At 32.4% G+C, this 14,617-nt stretch overlaps 1 protein-coding gene across 5 annotated transcripts in view; it reads left to right on the top strand.

The window, feature by feature from the left end:
* Positions 1 to 5,292, top strand: part of TMEM161B (transmembrane protein 161B) — a 63,557-nt gene extending 58,265 nt beyond the window's left edge. For all 5 annotated transcript variants that reach the window (XM_039875021.1, XM_039875022.1, XM_039875024.1 and 2 more), the window contains 3 exons: positions 1,439 to 1,613; positions 2,827 to 2,923; positions 4,018 to 5,292. In XM_039875021.1, coding sequence (XP_039730955.1) covers positions 1,439 to 1,613; positions 2,827 to 2,923; positions 4,018 to 4,295 — 550 coding nt within the window. In that variant the 3' untranslated portion in view covers positions 4,296 to 5,292. The remainder of the gene's footprint in view (positions 1 to 1,438; positions 1,614 to 2,826; positions 2,924 to 4,017) is intronic.
* The last annotated feature ends 9,325 nt before the right edge of the window (positions 5,293 to 14,617 follow it).

Raw genomic sequence — 14,617 nt, 5'->3', positions numbered from 1 at the left:
CTTGTTGCACAACTCCAGGGAGCACAGTTGTCTGTAGGCCTCCTGGAAAGTTTCAAGGCTGTGGATGGCCTTGGCATCTTGTGTACTATCTCACGTGACTGTCTCCTTACACTCATTGTTCAATATAGTTGAAATGTGTGGATAAAAAGTTATGCCTTTATCTTTCCTAGCCAACAGTTCTTTTCCATTGGAATTTTTATATCCATGTGCACTCATGACTTTGTAAAAAGGAAACCAAGAGAGCCTACACATAATAAAGCCTTTGTTCCATCCCCATTTCTGACCTCCATTTCATAAATAGTTCAAACAAAAGTGTACACTTCTACATCTTCCTCTCTGCCTTTTCTGTTTCCTATACTGTTCAACTTTATTGCCCCAGGCAACTTCTATATTTTAGTTCCTTTCCAAGGTACTTAAAACTGGACAGAAGGAAGAGGTGATAATGAAACTGTTTGGAGGAGGAGTGTTATAAGGTGTTTTATCTTTTCCCATTTGTTTTTCTTTATAGCCATATATTTTACCCTCAAGGTCTTAGAAATTTGAGGGAGACCCTTGTCTTCCTATTCTGGCAGATCACTCCACACATTTCAACAGTCATATATTAAGTACCTGGTATGTGCTAGAAAGTAGACTAGATGCCAAGCATGGTCTAGTCATTACTTTCAAATTACTCACAATGTGACTTTATCAAAGCAGAAACTATGGTCCTTTAAAAACATTAAACCCCAAAAGGACATCAGAAATTCTCTTCTTTCTAAAGTCCTTTAAGGAGCCTTCACCAGTAGTCTAGTTTCTGAAAAAAATGTTCTAAGGATGCATTCATGTGGAGTCCTTACCTTAGCCTTGACTGATTGCTCAGAAATTGAGGCAGCTTCAGCACATAGCAGGTTAAGTGACTTGTTGGAGAGAAATCTGAGGCCTCTGCTTTCTTCATAATATATCAGAATCTTGATTTTTTTCCAGTGATCTCAGTCAGGAACTCAGCAGATTGAAAGAGCCTATACAGATATATATATAATCAGACAAAACTCTAGCCAGTAATAGATGGGTCATTGACTAGAGAGTTCCACAGGCAGTCTCCTGTTTCTTCTGATTTCCAGTTTAAGAGCATCCACATCTCTTCATTCCTCAGCCAGTTTTTTCCCCCCCATGGAAAAGGGTAAATGAAAACAAAGGATCTCAATTACTGCTCTACTTTTTTCTTCTAGATATCTGTTACTACTTTACTGTCATGATACATTTACTTATCTGGTTCTGTTATGCAAGTGAAAGTATTATATTGTTAAGTCTATGATGGTGGGATACTTTTGCTTTACATCTCCAACTCTAGCTAAGTACAGGTTCCCTATATTTTATATGGTGAACATTAACATATATAACTAGCATGTTAGAATATTTTGGTCTTTGAGAGCACCATGTCAACTTTTTTGCTCTGTAGAATGACAGAAGCTACATTCGATACTCTGCGACTCTGGATAATAATCCTATTGTGTGCTTTGAGATTGGCCATGATGCGTAGTCACCTGCAAGCTTATTTAAACTTAGCCCAGAAATGTGTGGATCAGATGAAGAAAGAAGCAGGGCGAATAAGTACGGTTGAGCTACAGAAAATGGTAAGTTTTAAACTAGTTAAAATGAAAAATAGCAAATACTGTGTGTTATTAGAAAAAAATTTGGTTTTCTTTAATAATCATTTTATTTCATAGTATTCTTATTGTAAATAAATAGGATAATTTTAAACAGACAGAACCCAAAGAGACCTTGATCTGATTTTGGTGCTAAATGAAGAAAATAGGGTCTCAGTTCCTCTCCCTACCATAAGTGTTTTAAGTATCATACAGTTGGGTGGTCCAAAGCTGTGCTATGTCTACTGTTACTAAAATGAGACCCCCCTAATTGATTTGAAAAACATTACAACGTATTGTTTAGCCTTTATGAATTAAAGGATAAGAAATATTAGTTTCAGTGACTACATTTATTCCTTTTAAGATTATTCTAAGTATTGAACATGAAATGTAAATATTTAACTTAATGGGGATTAAGTTAAATATAATGGAGTTTAAGAAGCTAGAAAAACTAAAAGTATTATTTGAGTGGGCTTAGTAGGTACTACAGAGCTGATGATTGATGTAAATTCATTTAGGAATCTGTGGAACATAGAGGAGTAACTCAGTTGTAAATTGTTAAGAATTAAGTTAAATATTTAACATTATAATGTAATGGACTGGACCTATAACCTGATCATGTTTTTTTTCTTAGAGAATTGGATTGAGTCCTGTTTTTGACTCACACATTTATAGGTCAGGAGTGTTGATCAAGATTCAAACAACTTTTCTGTTTTTCCTTTTGTATATTTTCATACTCTATAAATTGACCTCAGTAAATATATTCATATGGGTTGATAATTTAATGTTTTTATTTTCGAGGGGTTTATGCTCATATATGACTCTGCCAGTTATTGTTATTAGTTTGATGTTTTAGGTATCTCTTAGAGATTTTAGCATTTTGTTTTATATTTGAAATGTAAGTGAATATATACCATTTGACTTTTAGTGGTTATTTTGTTCAATTTATATTAATCACTTAATTATTTTTAAGGTATCTATTTTAATATTTTCACATTTTAAAAAACTTATCTTCAAACTGAGCCTTCTGAAATCAGTTTAGGAACATTTATAATGAAATGCAAACTTATTACCATTTAGCTTCCTTAGCAGGAAAAGATTACTTGTCTCTTAAGAAATTAAGTTTGATAATTATATGAAAGTTTAAATCACTCATAACATGTCAGCCATATTAGACACTTAAGAATGTTGTTGGTTGCAGGTGGCTCGAGTCTTTTATTACCTTTGTGTCATTGCACTGCAGTATGTGGCACCTCTGGTAATGCTTCTTCATACAACTCTGCTTTTAAAAACACTAGGTAGGTTTTATATTCTATCTGTAATTAATAATGCTTTTTGTTACCTACAAAGAAATATGCCTCTTAAAATTGTTTCTCTTCATAAAAGTTTTAAAAGGAAACATGGGAGACTTTAGCTGTAAAAATTGATTCCTAATGTTATGTTTTACTTATAAGAATTATTTACTAGAGATTAATTTCCAAATTTATTGAATAACTTGAGTGAGCACTGTTGATCTTAGCCATTTTGTGTTGTAAAGGGATTTAAGATTTTGTTAGTGTTTAACATTGAAATTATTACAAGGTTCTTGTAAACTTATATGAATTATAGAATCCTTTGGTGAAAATTTATATTGAAAAAATAAAGATTTCTCCATGGAGGAACAAAGTTCTTCTATAAGTGTGTTCACTAAGCTGTCAAGTCCCTGTGTGGTGTCATTCAAGAACTGTCATTTATGGTATTGATCATTTCCCTTGGTGCCAATGTGAGGGTTTAAGAAGCTAAAGGAACTAAAAGTATTCTTTAGGTGGGTTTAGTAAGTACCATAGAGCTGATGATAGATGTAAACGTCCTTTAGGAATCTATGGAACATAAAGGAGTAGCTCAGTTGTATATTGTGTGACTCATATCCTATCCAACATTGGAAAGTATATGATGAAAAATTTTCTAGAAGCTATTAATAGTCTTTCACATTGAAATCGTAGTTAGTTTCTGAGGAAGAAATTTATTCTGTTATTCTAAGGGAGAAAAGAATTCTAAGAAGTTATTGAGTCTGTCTTTGTCACTCCAGTAGAGGTAGTTGATTCATGCATTATACAAGGAACAAATTGTTTTTATTTTACCAGATTTTATTAAAATCTGGCAGTTATTAAAAGTAAATTAGACTTGTAGCTTTTGTGCGTGCTTTTACTAATAAAGCCAGATTATAGCCTGGTCAAATTAAGTGCTTTTTTTAACAAGTATATAGAAAGATTATTATTTTATTTTATTTTTTAACAAACGCTAAATTTCTTATTCTTAACTTCAAATATGAGTTAAAGAATTTAATTTTTTTAAATAAAAAGCTTTGGAATTAGTTAACCTTCAAGTCTTATTTGTGTCTTGAATTTTCCAGGTAATCATTCCTGGGGCATTTATCCAGAATCTTTCTCTACCTTGCCAGTGGATACTAGTCTACCTTCCAATTCTGTTTACTCTGACTTACCCTCTGCTGATGGAAAGATGAAGGTAACTGTTACACAAATAACAGTGGCACTGAGCAGCTTAAAAAACATTTTCACTCCTCTGCTTTTTCGAGGACTTTTATCTTTTCTGACCTGGTGGATTGCCGCTTGTCTCTTTTCTACAAGCCTTTTTGGGCTTTTCTATCACCAGTATCTCACTGTGGCATGAATCTCAGTTACAAAAAAGGATATCCAAGTCATGCTTTGGATTCAAATATTTGTGCCCTTGAAGGGCTGACAAAAACCAGAAGAAAGCAAATACCAAGAAAAAAAAATATATTGGAATATCCTGTTTGAGATACTTCCTCTGTATTCTCAGGGTGAATTAATGGTATAACATGTAAAATTACAGAATCGATTGTTAAGTGCTATACTGTGGCATTGGGATTTTAGCTCCTTGTATTAACTGATGTGAGAGGACTATCTACAAGTGTAATACTTCTGATTACCTTGGTTTACAGAAACCTCCAACAGTCTTTGAAACTTTTCAAATAACTCTAGTTATTGATTGATTTCCCTTAGTGGTATAAAGGTACTGTTAATATTCGTATGGCTGCCTGTACAACAATCTTCAAACTGAGCCATGTTTTAGAGGGGGGAAAGGAGCTAAAGTCGCTTCTGTTGGTAATGTGTTAGTCACTCTTCAAACAACAACAACAAATCCAACAGAAATGAAACAATAGCTACTGTATATTACAGTAAAGAAAGCTGCATAGTAATTTTAAATTTAATAGATGTACATGCTTAATATCTGTAAGTATTGTTGCTTGAGAATAACAAGAGTATTGTTTTTAAATGTATTTTATTCACCTTGAGGGAATCTTTCAAAATGATTGGCTATATGAACATTTGAAATCTTGCTGTTAGGTTTGGGCCTCCCATATTTTATGATTCTAAATAGTTCTTTTTAATAATCTAAAAATATTTATCAATATTGATCAGACTTTTAAAAAGTCACTTTGTACTCCTGCTGACTACCTTTATGTATTGTATATATTATATATTAAATATATAATATATTGAGATTATAAAAGATGAAAATATTGAATTCTTATAATATTTTAAGTTGCTGAATGTATGTATGTTAAAACATGATTGAATGAGATGTATTTGTATCTAGAAATTTTCTTTTTGGAATGAGATTAAAATGCATTTTTGAAAGTTCATTAGAGCAAGCAATTTATTTGTGTTGCCTGTGTGACAGCAGTTATATTTTATAAATAGTTGATTTCACTCAAATAAAAAATTTTTTTCTGTCATTTTCAAAAATTAGAATCTTTCCCACTCTCAACAAGCCTACAGGAATCACTTAAATCTGTATTAATTAGAACTTGTATTACATTTGTAGTGTCTAGAATTGGAAATATTAAATGTTTATTTTATAGTCCAGAAATTGCGATAATTTGAAAATTTTAAATGACATTTTAAAAAAATAGTAATATTCTTCATGCTTTTTACATCTAAACTCAAAACGAAGGGTTAGAGTTATAGATTGATGAGATAAACAGGTCTTTTTTTTTTTTAAACAAATTGTAGTTTATAAATAAATATTCTTCCATATAACTGTATTTAGAAACTATATTATATGTCAGTGCTTTCGTTACTATTGAAAGCAATTGTGAAACTTCTTTTAGAATTACTTTCAAGGCTTGTGGTTCACTTTCATTTGAATCATCTCAGTACAGCAAATTCCTATCTTTTAGTGTAGATTATATATTTTAGGAATAGCTGATATTTTAAGTCTGAATAATAAGTGCTTAAGTTGGGTAACACTGTCTGGTTGAAATGAATTGTGAGTTTAGCCTAATGATACTTCATGTGTATATCCAAAAGAAGTATTCCAAGTATACCTTGAGATAATCAGCATCACTAAAATAAGGATCTTATAACAAGATTACAGCAAAGTATGATATTTATTTTATATGTGAAAGCTCTTATGTTAGACTTGAAAAGAATCTCACCTGGTATTTATAATTATTCTTATTAAAGAACTACATTTTAAAAATTACATTAAAGCTATTTTGAGTTTCAAAGATTATACAGTGGATTTATGTGGGGGAAAGAGACATAGAATTTATTATTGGGTGGATGGATAACATGTATTTCTAAAATACTATTGATTTATTCTTTTTAAACTTGAATTCTCCCTGAGTATACTGAACTTACACAAGCTGCACATTAATTTAAGTACTGGATTTTTTTTTTTTTTTTATCCTTTCAAAGCAAATTTGAAGAGAATGATGGTTATAATTACTAACTGCTTTATTTATGCATCTTGTCTTTGTACCAAGAATTATGCATCTTGTCTTTGTACCAAGAATTATGTTCTCTAAGTGCAAAAGGGTTTGTACTCTATGTAAACCAAATACTATTTTAAAATTCAGATATAATTGACATATAGCATTGTATTAGTTTTAACTATACAACATAATTGGATATGTGTATATGTTGCAAAATGATTCTAAATAATATTTTAATAGCCTAAGTTATATCAGTAGAATGCTTTTATTGTTTATATTAGACTCTAGTCAACATGCTCCAATGGTCAGTTCTATTATATACTTTTGCCAAATTAACTAGGAACAGTTATCTTACTTTATATGATTTATGGAATTTTGTTTGATAATTTATTCATTTTTTTCTCCCCCTCCCTGCCCATAGCACTATAAAACTCAGAGCTCTATTCTCCCTTCTACCCCATTGGTTTAGTTTGTCTGAAATGAAAAGCGTATAATTTTATCTTAATATCTGTATTCATGTTGATTATCTTTGGTATTTTCCCCAGAACTCTACTTGCTATGTATAAATGACCAATACATCCAAGTAGAATGGGCTTATTGTCTTATTGTTTCTGTTATAAATATCATTGATAAAATAGTGACATTTCTTCTTGAGTTATGATTCAGAAGAGATATTCATCCATTAATGGAATTGATAGATCCAGGAAGCAATAAGTAGGATTCATTATGAAATCTATAATTGGAACTTCACTGGATAGATTGTATTCTTTCAAATGAAAGATTAAATTCTCAGTACTGCAAAGCATGGGGTCTCAACATTCTCTGAATTCATACATACTTTCTGAGCCATCTCATTATTGAAAGTGGTCTATCATGGTATATGGCTCTATTCAGCAAAATAAAGGTAAGTGATTTTTGAATGTGGATCATCTTGTGTATTCACAGAGCTTTAGGTGGCTTAAAGAATCAGATTTAAACACTTATGATCCTAAAGCTTGAACTCAGTGTCTCAGGTAGTCATACAATCTCATCTTTTAACTCCCACTCATCTCATTATATCTATACCTTGAGTTTATGGCAATGCTGGTTATATGCCATGAATACTCTGACAGGGACACTAAGGATGGCCAGAATCTTTCCCTTCTTTAAAGTGGTAAACATTTTCAAGTATTTTTGTGTTCTTTATAAGAAAAAAAGAAAAAACCAGCTATAACCTGTGCATCTGCTTATCATTTGTTACTAAGGGACTCCTTCAGCTACAAACTGTTTGTTAGATGAACTTATATCTTTAATGGTCAGAGAGTTTGTATTTTTCTATTTTATTTTTTGTTCTTTTATTTGGTGGTTTTCTTTATAACTCCCTATACATAGCTACTCCTCTCCTTTTTCCCATTTGGCAAAAGATTATTCATTGTTTTAAATGAAGTAGCATAATTTTGTGGACAGAATGTTAATTTAAGAATAAAGAAACATCTTTTCTCATCCCATTTCTGCCTATTAGCTGTTTTTTACATTAACTAGGTATTCACTGTTTACTAAATACAACCGAATTATCACTATTGACCTCAGTTTTATCATGCAAAATAGTTTACATTAAATATATGGCCATATAGTTCTAAATCTGCTATCGATTTCTCATTGTGTTAGCTTGAGAAAAATGAATTGCTATTTTTGGCTTCAGGAATGGATATAGGTCATGTTAGATGTCATCCATTCATTGTTAATCAAAAATGACCTCATAAAGAGTGTTTTCTGTAGGAATATTTTGGTTTGTACTCAATTCATTATTTATACAATAAATATTTGCATGCTTATAAGGTTCCAGAGAGTGACCTAGAGACAGCAGTAAACAAAAATCAGAATCCCTGCCCTCTAGGAGCTTAGAGTCTAGTGGGGGAGTGCAGATACTAAACAAAGATGAATGAGTCAAATATGGGATATGTTAGATAGTGATAAGAGCTAATGAGTGGAAAGTGGGGAGAATCAGGGAAGAGGGAATATGAAGTTGGATTATAGAGAGAGAGTTGAAATTTTAAATAGAGCATCCAGGGAAAGCCTCACTGAGAAGGTGATTTCTGAGAAATAAATTGAAGGAAATGAGGACCATTGTAATGTTTTGTTTTCTTAATTATATCACTAGTTCATTGGTTGACAAAACACCCTGATTGCTTGGACTTTGCTAATTGTGAGGTCACTAAAGTAACTTTTTAAAAGATAGACAATATTATATAATCCCCAGTTGAACTGGTATATAAAAGAAGGATTACAGCCATTGAATTAAGTGCTGCTTTTTGCTAATAAACAGTAAAACATATAACAAATATAATCTCACAAGTCCATTTTTATAATTTCTTTGTCAAAAAATTTCTTTTTTACTTTGGACATGTTTACATTTTGTTTCAGTAGACCTTTAAAGACTCAAAGGGTTTCAAAAGAGTTGTTAAGATCCAAATCAATATGAGGTGTCTACTGGCAGACAAATTTTGCCCACTGCTCTTTAATCTGTCAGATAATGTTACACAAAGATAATCACCAAAAGGTAACATGGCTGATGACAAATTTGGATTAATAATGTCAAAATTTTAAATGTATAACACAGTTTAAGTATATTAAGTACCCATTGCTAAAGTATTAAAAACGAAGTAGATATATTTTGAAAATAATGCTTTACAAAAATTACCTTTAACATCTATTTTTTATTTGGAATGCATTTTTCTTTCTGTAATTCTACAGTATAACAATTTATACTTATGAAAAGAAAATTCCAGAAGACTAAACAAATGAAACCATGTTAGTAGAATTACTTTAAATAAAGTAGCAATAATAAGACATAGGAATTACTGTAATAATGTCTATGTATATACTTTTTCTTTCACTTCTATTTAATAGTTTCTTAGAGCATGAAATGTAATTTTTTTCTACATATTTAAATTTCTTTTATAGTAGGTGGTCCACATACTTGTTTTGAATAAGTGGCTGTTGTCTAATGTTGATAATCTGTCAATTGACTAGTCTTTTGAAACCAAATATCAACATGAAAAAGAAATGAACTATAGGAATAAACCAAAAAAATTTATTTAAAAGTTTTGATTATTAAAAATTGTCTTAATTTACTAGTAAAACTTTAAAAGCAACACATTGCAACAACATGGTAAGCAGAGTCATTTCAACTATCCACACTAGAATAATTGGATATCCACATTTTAATAAATGAGCCTCAATCCCTACATCATACCACATACAAAAATTCAAGAGGGACCGTACACCTCATTATAAAAGCCTAAAACCATAAAGTTTTTAGAAGTCATAGTATTTGGTAATTTTAGGGGTTGACAAAAGTTTCTTAGGATACATGCAGTAACCATAAAATTCATTTTGATGATAAAGGAGATTTCAGAAATTAAAAACTTCTCATCAAAAAAACTGTTAAAATAAGACATCATAGCTCGAGATAAAATATTTGCAAACATGAAACAAAGGACTTGTTCAGGATATATAAAGAACTACCAAAAAAATTAAAGAATGAGCAAAAAAATTAAATAGACAATTCGCAGTTGACCAAAAACTGTAGATAGTGAACCTCTAGCAATTTTAATACAGTGATCTTTGTTATAGTTTTCTTTTATTCCTGTACTGAGTTTATCGAGGTTCTTAGACCTTGGGTTTTTATCTCAGATTGAGTGACTAATTTTTTCATCCTGAGGAAAGTACAAATGCAGTATCAATGCATTGTTGATTTTTACAGTAATTTTTTTGACAGCTTTCTGCAGAAGAATGTGTTGAAAGAAGATTGTTAGATTCTTAAAAGTTAAGATGGTTACATAAAATGTTAAGTAATAACACTACCTGGATTAAGCATAAAAGGCTTTCTAATTACACGATCAGACATATGCATTAAATTTGTTAATTTCCTTTACCTCTTTAAGTATTCGTTCTGCTTGAAAATATTAAAATTCTTGGCAGAAGTAGTGAATTTCAGTTTTAGCATTTTAAGTGGAAGAGTGTTTTCTTGTCATTCCATTTGAGAATTTAGAGGTACCATGTTTGTAATCATCTGTATTTGTTGCTGGCTTGTATGTAAAGTAATAAAAATAATTTCTTGTTATTAAATTGAATTTGTCCCACAACTCATTGACACTCCATCTTTTTCCTATTCATGTTTCATTTCGGATAGTTTTTATTGCTGTGTCTTGAAGTTCACTGATTTTTTTAAGCATTGTCTAATCTGGTGTTTAATTTATCCAATGTATTTTTCATCTCAGACCTTTAGTTTTTTAATCTCTAGAACTCCAATTTGGTCTTTTTTTATTTCCTCCATGGCTTCCCTTAACATGTTCATACTTTACTTTCTTGAACATACAAAATATATTTATAATAGCTGACACATTGTCCTTGTCTATTAATTTTATCTTCTGTGTCATTTTGGAACTGTGTCTGTTGATTGATTTTTCTTCTCATTATGAGTCATGTTTTCCTGCTTTTTTGCATTCCTGAAAATCTTTGAATGGATGCTAGGCATTGAATTTTTGCCTTGTTGGGTACTGGCTATTTTTGTAGTTTTTAAAATATCCCTGAGTGTTGTTCTAGAATGCAATTAAGTTACTGGGAAACCTAAGAGACAGTTTTGATTCTTTTGAGGCTTGCTTTGAAGACAAAGCAGCCTTTAATTGGGTGCTAATTTTTACCCACTACTGAACAAATATCCTTCTGAGTACTCTGCCGATGTCCCATGTAAAGTTTTTTCACTTTGTCTTGTGAAAACAGGAACTATACTCACTCTTATTTGAGACCCAAGGATTGTTCTTCATGTTCCTTTCTGGTGGTTCGTTCCCCAACATTGGGTAATCTCAGATGCATCTGTTGATCAAAATTCAGCTAAAGACGTTAAGGAACCCTCTCTGGCAGTCTGTAAAGCTCTCCTCTGCAGCTCTCCTTCCTGATACTCTTCTCTCCTCGTGGGATTCTCAATCCAGGGAGACCACTGGGCTCAGTTTCAGTTCTTCCCTGTGCTATGGCTTGGATACTTCACTGACTAGAATAGTCAGAGTTTGCCTCATACTTTTCCTTCTTTTAGGGATCTGTGTCCTGTGCTGCCTATTCAATATCTGAAAACTTGTTTTACGTATGTTGTTCAATTTTTAAGTTCTATAAAACAGAAGAGTGTATGTGGTCCCTATTAACTTCATCTTGGCCGGAAATGGAAGGTCCCCCAACTTTTCCAGGTTTTAATTTCTTTCTAGAGACTTTTTTTTCCCCACCAAGAGTCTGTTCAGAGATGGGCTTCCATTCATTCAATTATTTTTAAAAATGTGTCACTTAGCATCATTTATCATCAGGAAAATGCTTATTAAAAGCACAATGAGCTACTATTATAAACCCATCAGAATGGCTGTTTAAAAACTCGACTTTAAAATGTTGACAAGATATGAGGCAACTGGAACTCTCATATGTTGTGGTACAGCCTCATTGGAAATGATACAACTACTTTATAAAAAGTTCTAGTAGTTTCTTATAAAACTAAAATATACTTTACAACCCAACAATTCTATACTTAAGTGTTTGCCCAAACAAAACAAAAACACATTCACAAAAAGACTTGTTAAGAATATTTATCGCAGCTTTATTCATAATAACCCCAGACTGGAAACAGCCCAAGTGTCCATCAATAGTAGAATAGATACATGTGCTGGTATATGTGTACAATAGAATACTATTCAGTACACTAATATATGCATAGTGAGTTCTTTACAAAGAGTACTGTATAGAAAGGAAAAAATAGCTAACCTTACAGTGGAGAAACCTGACAAACCACCTCAGTCTAGTAACAGTAAGTGATGTTAATAAAATGTGGTGAGAATGGCACTTTACCTCAGTGGTCTTGCTCTCAAAAACTCATAACAACTTTCTAATCAGGAGAAAAACAGAAAAATGGCATTGAGAGACATCTTACAAAATACCTGATCAGTACTTCTCAGAACTTTTAAAAATATCAAAAAGGAATTCTGAGAAACTGTTAGAGCCTAGAGGAGACTAAGAAGACATAATGACTAAATGTAATGTATCCTAGATGAGATCCTGGAAGAGAAAAAGGACATTAGGAAAAAACTAAGGAAATCTGAACAAAGTATGGACTTAAGTAATAATGTATCAGTATTGGTTCATTGGCTGTGATAATTGTAGCAACTGGCTATGGGGTATAGAGAGCTTTCTGTGCTAACAGCAATTTTTTTTTGTAAATCAAACTTCTAAAAGTTTATTTTAAAAATACATGTAAAGTTTATGGATTATTAAAGTTATGTAAATACTAGACTCCAGGATTGCCAAGTGAGTTAGAACTGAGCTCCTAGGTCTGGAATGTAATGGAATATTTGCTCTCTTCTCTAGCAAGATAAGGAGAATAGGACAGTTGAGTCTCATGAAGCTAAACTGATAAAATTGAAATGATTGTTCTTTATTTTAAGATTGTTTCTCGAATTTGTGACGTTAAACTATCTTTTGCTTTGAAATAATGCTAATAGTAGATTTGGTCTACTACTATACTGCTGCAATAAAAAGTTGATCATTAGTCCTGAAATCAAAATATCTGAGAACCAGAGCCTTTACCAATTCCTGAAAACTCTTTCAGAAATTTGCTCCTGCTAGGTAGAGCCAAAATACTATTGCTTTATGGTACTTCTTTAAATCTACCTCTGCATATTTTTAAGAGTCTAGATGGGTTTCTTATATTTTCTGGCACCCTTGAGCAAAGGAAATAAAAGCCAAAGAATGAACTAAAATAAAAGCAAAGATCTCCCAAAATCTCCTCTGGCATCCAGTGGTAAATGGAAATGCTAGAATTTTCCACAGTTCAGAATCCAAGAAAAGAACTCATCAATTTTTCTCATCAGAGAGGTAGAAAATGAAGACCCTGGAGAGGACGGCACCCTTGGGGCAGTGGATGCAGAGGGTGAGTGGTAGAAATCTGTCCATAATGGAGCCCAAACAGGTTCGCTATGGGTTTTTGTGTTTTAAAGTAGAGAGTGAGCTGGGGTGTTTTCATTCTAGATTACAAGAGTTGAAAGTTCTACTGACTAATCTTTTGAGGTTATCTGAAAATTTAAACCTCCATCAACATCTATAACTGCTACTGCTTTGTATGGTAACAATTTAAAAAAGGCAAAGTTCCAAGTGTTTTCATTGATAGTCATACCTCTATAAACTAAGTGTATATTTTAGTGATGTGTACCCTTCTTTATGTGTATTAGTTTTCTAAGCAAATGTTTAGTGGTTGCATTTAAATGTGAACAAGAGAGTCTGCCCTGAAGTGGCTCAACCTAGTTGTGGGACAAGGTTGCCATACAGTGTGGATTAATGAAAAGTTGGCTTTTGGGGAAAACTTTATATAAGACAAAAGCTGCCTTGAAAGTTGAAGTTTGTGTGGCTGAATCGCTGAATGTGAAGAAAATCATGTTAGGAGTTATCAATACTCTAAGAGTAATCAAGGCAGAAACTTTAAACTTAGCAGTTGGAATACTATTGAAAAGATATAGTCTCGAATCATAGATGTGAAGATAGCAGCGTGAAACATTTAAACCACTAGTTTAGAAGTCTAGGAATCTGAATTATAAACTTGCTTTGAGCAGAATTCCTTATTCAAGAAGAAGGGGGGAAAATAGATGGTCTATCTCAGTCTTTTTCCTAAAACTCTTTGTAGTTCCTAATGAAACAGAGCAGAAAACACTAAATGTATGGAGCACACGTTTATCCAGAGACAAAGCTAGAGGATCCTAGAGGTGGGGTTCAGATTAGAGGCAAGGAGGAAGGGATGGGTTTTATCTAACAGGCAGTCTAACAGCAGTCTTTCCATATTCAGCCCCAAGGCGAACACTGTCTGTTGGTCTCAGAGGAAGATAATTACTCCTACTAGATAAAATGAAGAAAGGTTTAACAGTTGTTTTCCTGAATCTCTCATTTAACATTTTCTGCAAAATTTGCAGTTGTTTAAGATGGCTGACTCAAACTCAGACTTCCTCCTCGGTTGCACTGCTCTTGAAGTTAGGTGGTGGTGGAGGGTAGGGGGCATTGAGCTAAGGGGAAGTTGAATTCTAGATACACGTCATTCAGGTTTTATGGGGTATATGTTTACATATTTTTCCGTCACTTCCATAGATAGTTATTGCTGCCATCCAAGTATAGGCCTAGCTTCTAGAATATTCCTAACTCCCACTGTGTTGACTCAGTTATGAGGAGCTGGACCAGAGGCATGGCACCT

This window comes from Pteropus medius, unplaced genomic scaffold (genome assembly GCF_902729225.1).
Source record: "Pteropus medius unplaced genomic scaffold, Ma_sr-lr_union100, whole genome shotgun sequence".
Lineage (NCBI taxonomy): Eukaryota > Metazoa > Chordata > Mammalia > Chiroptera > Pteropodidae > Pteropus > Pteropus medius.
The sequence above is the reverse complement of the archived record's forward strand: the minus strand, read 5'-3'. Positions and strand labels throughout refer to the sequence as shown.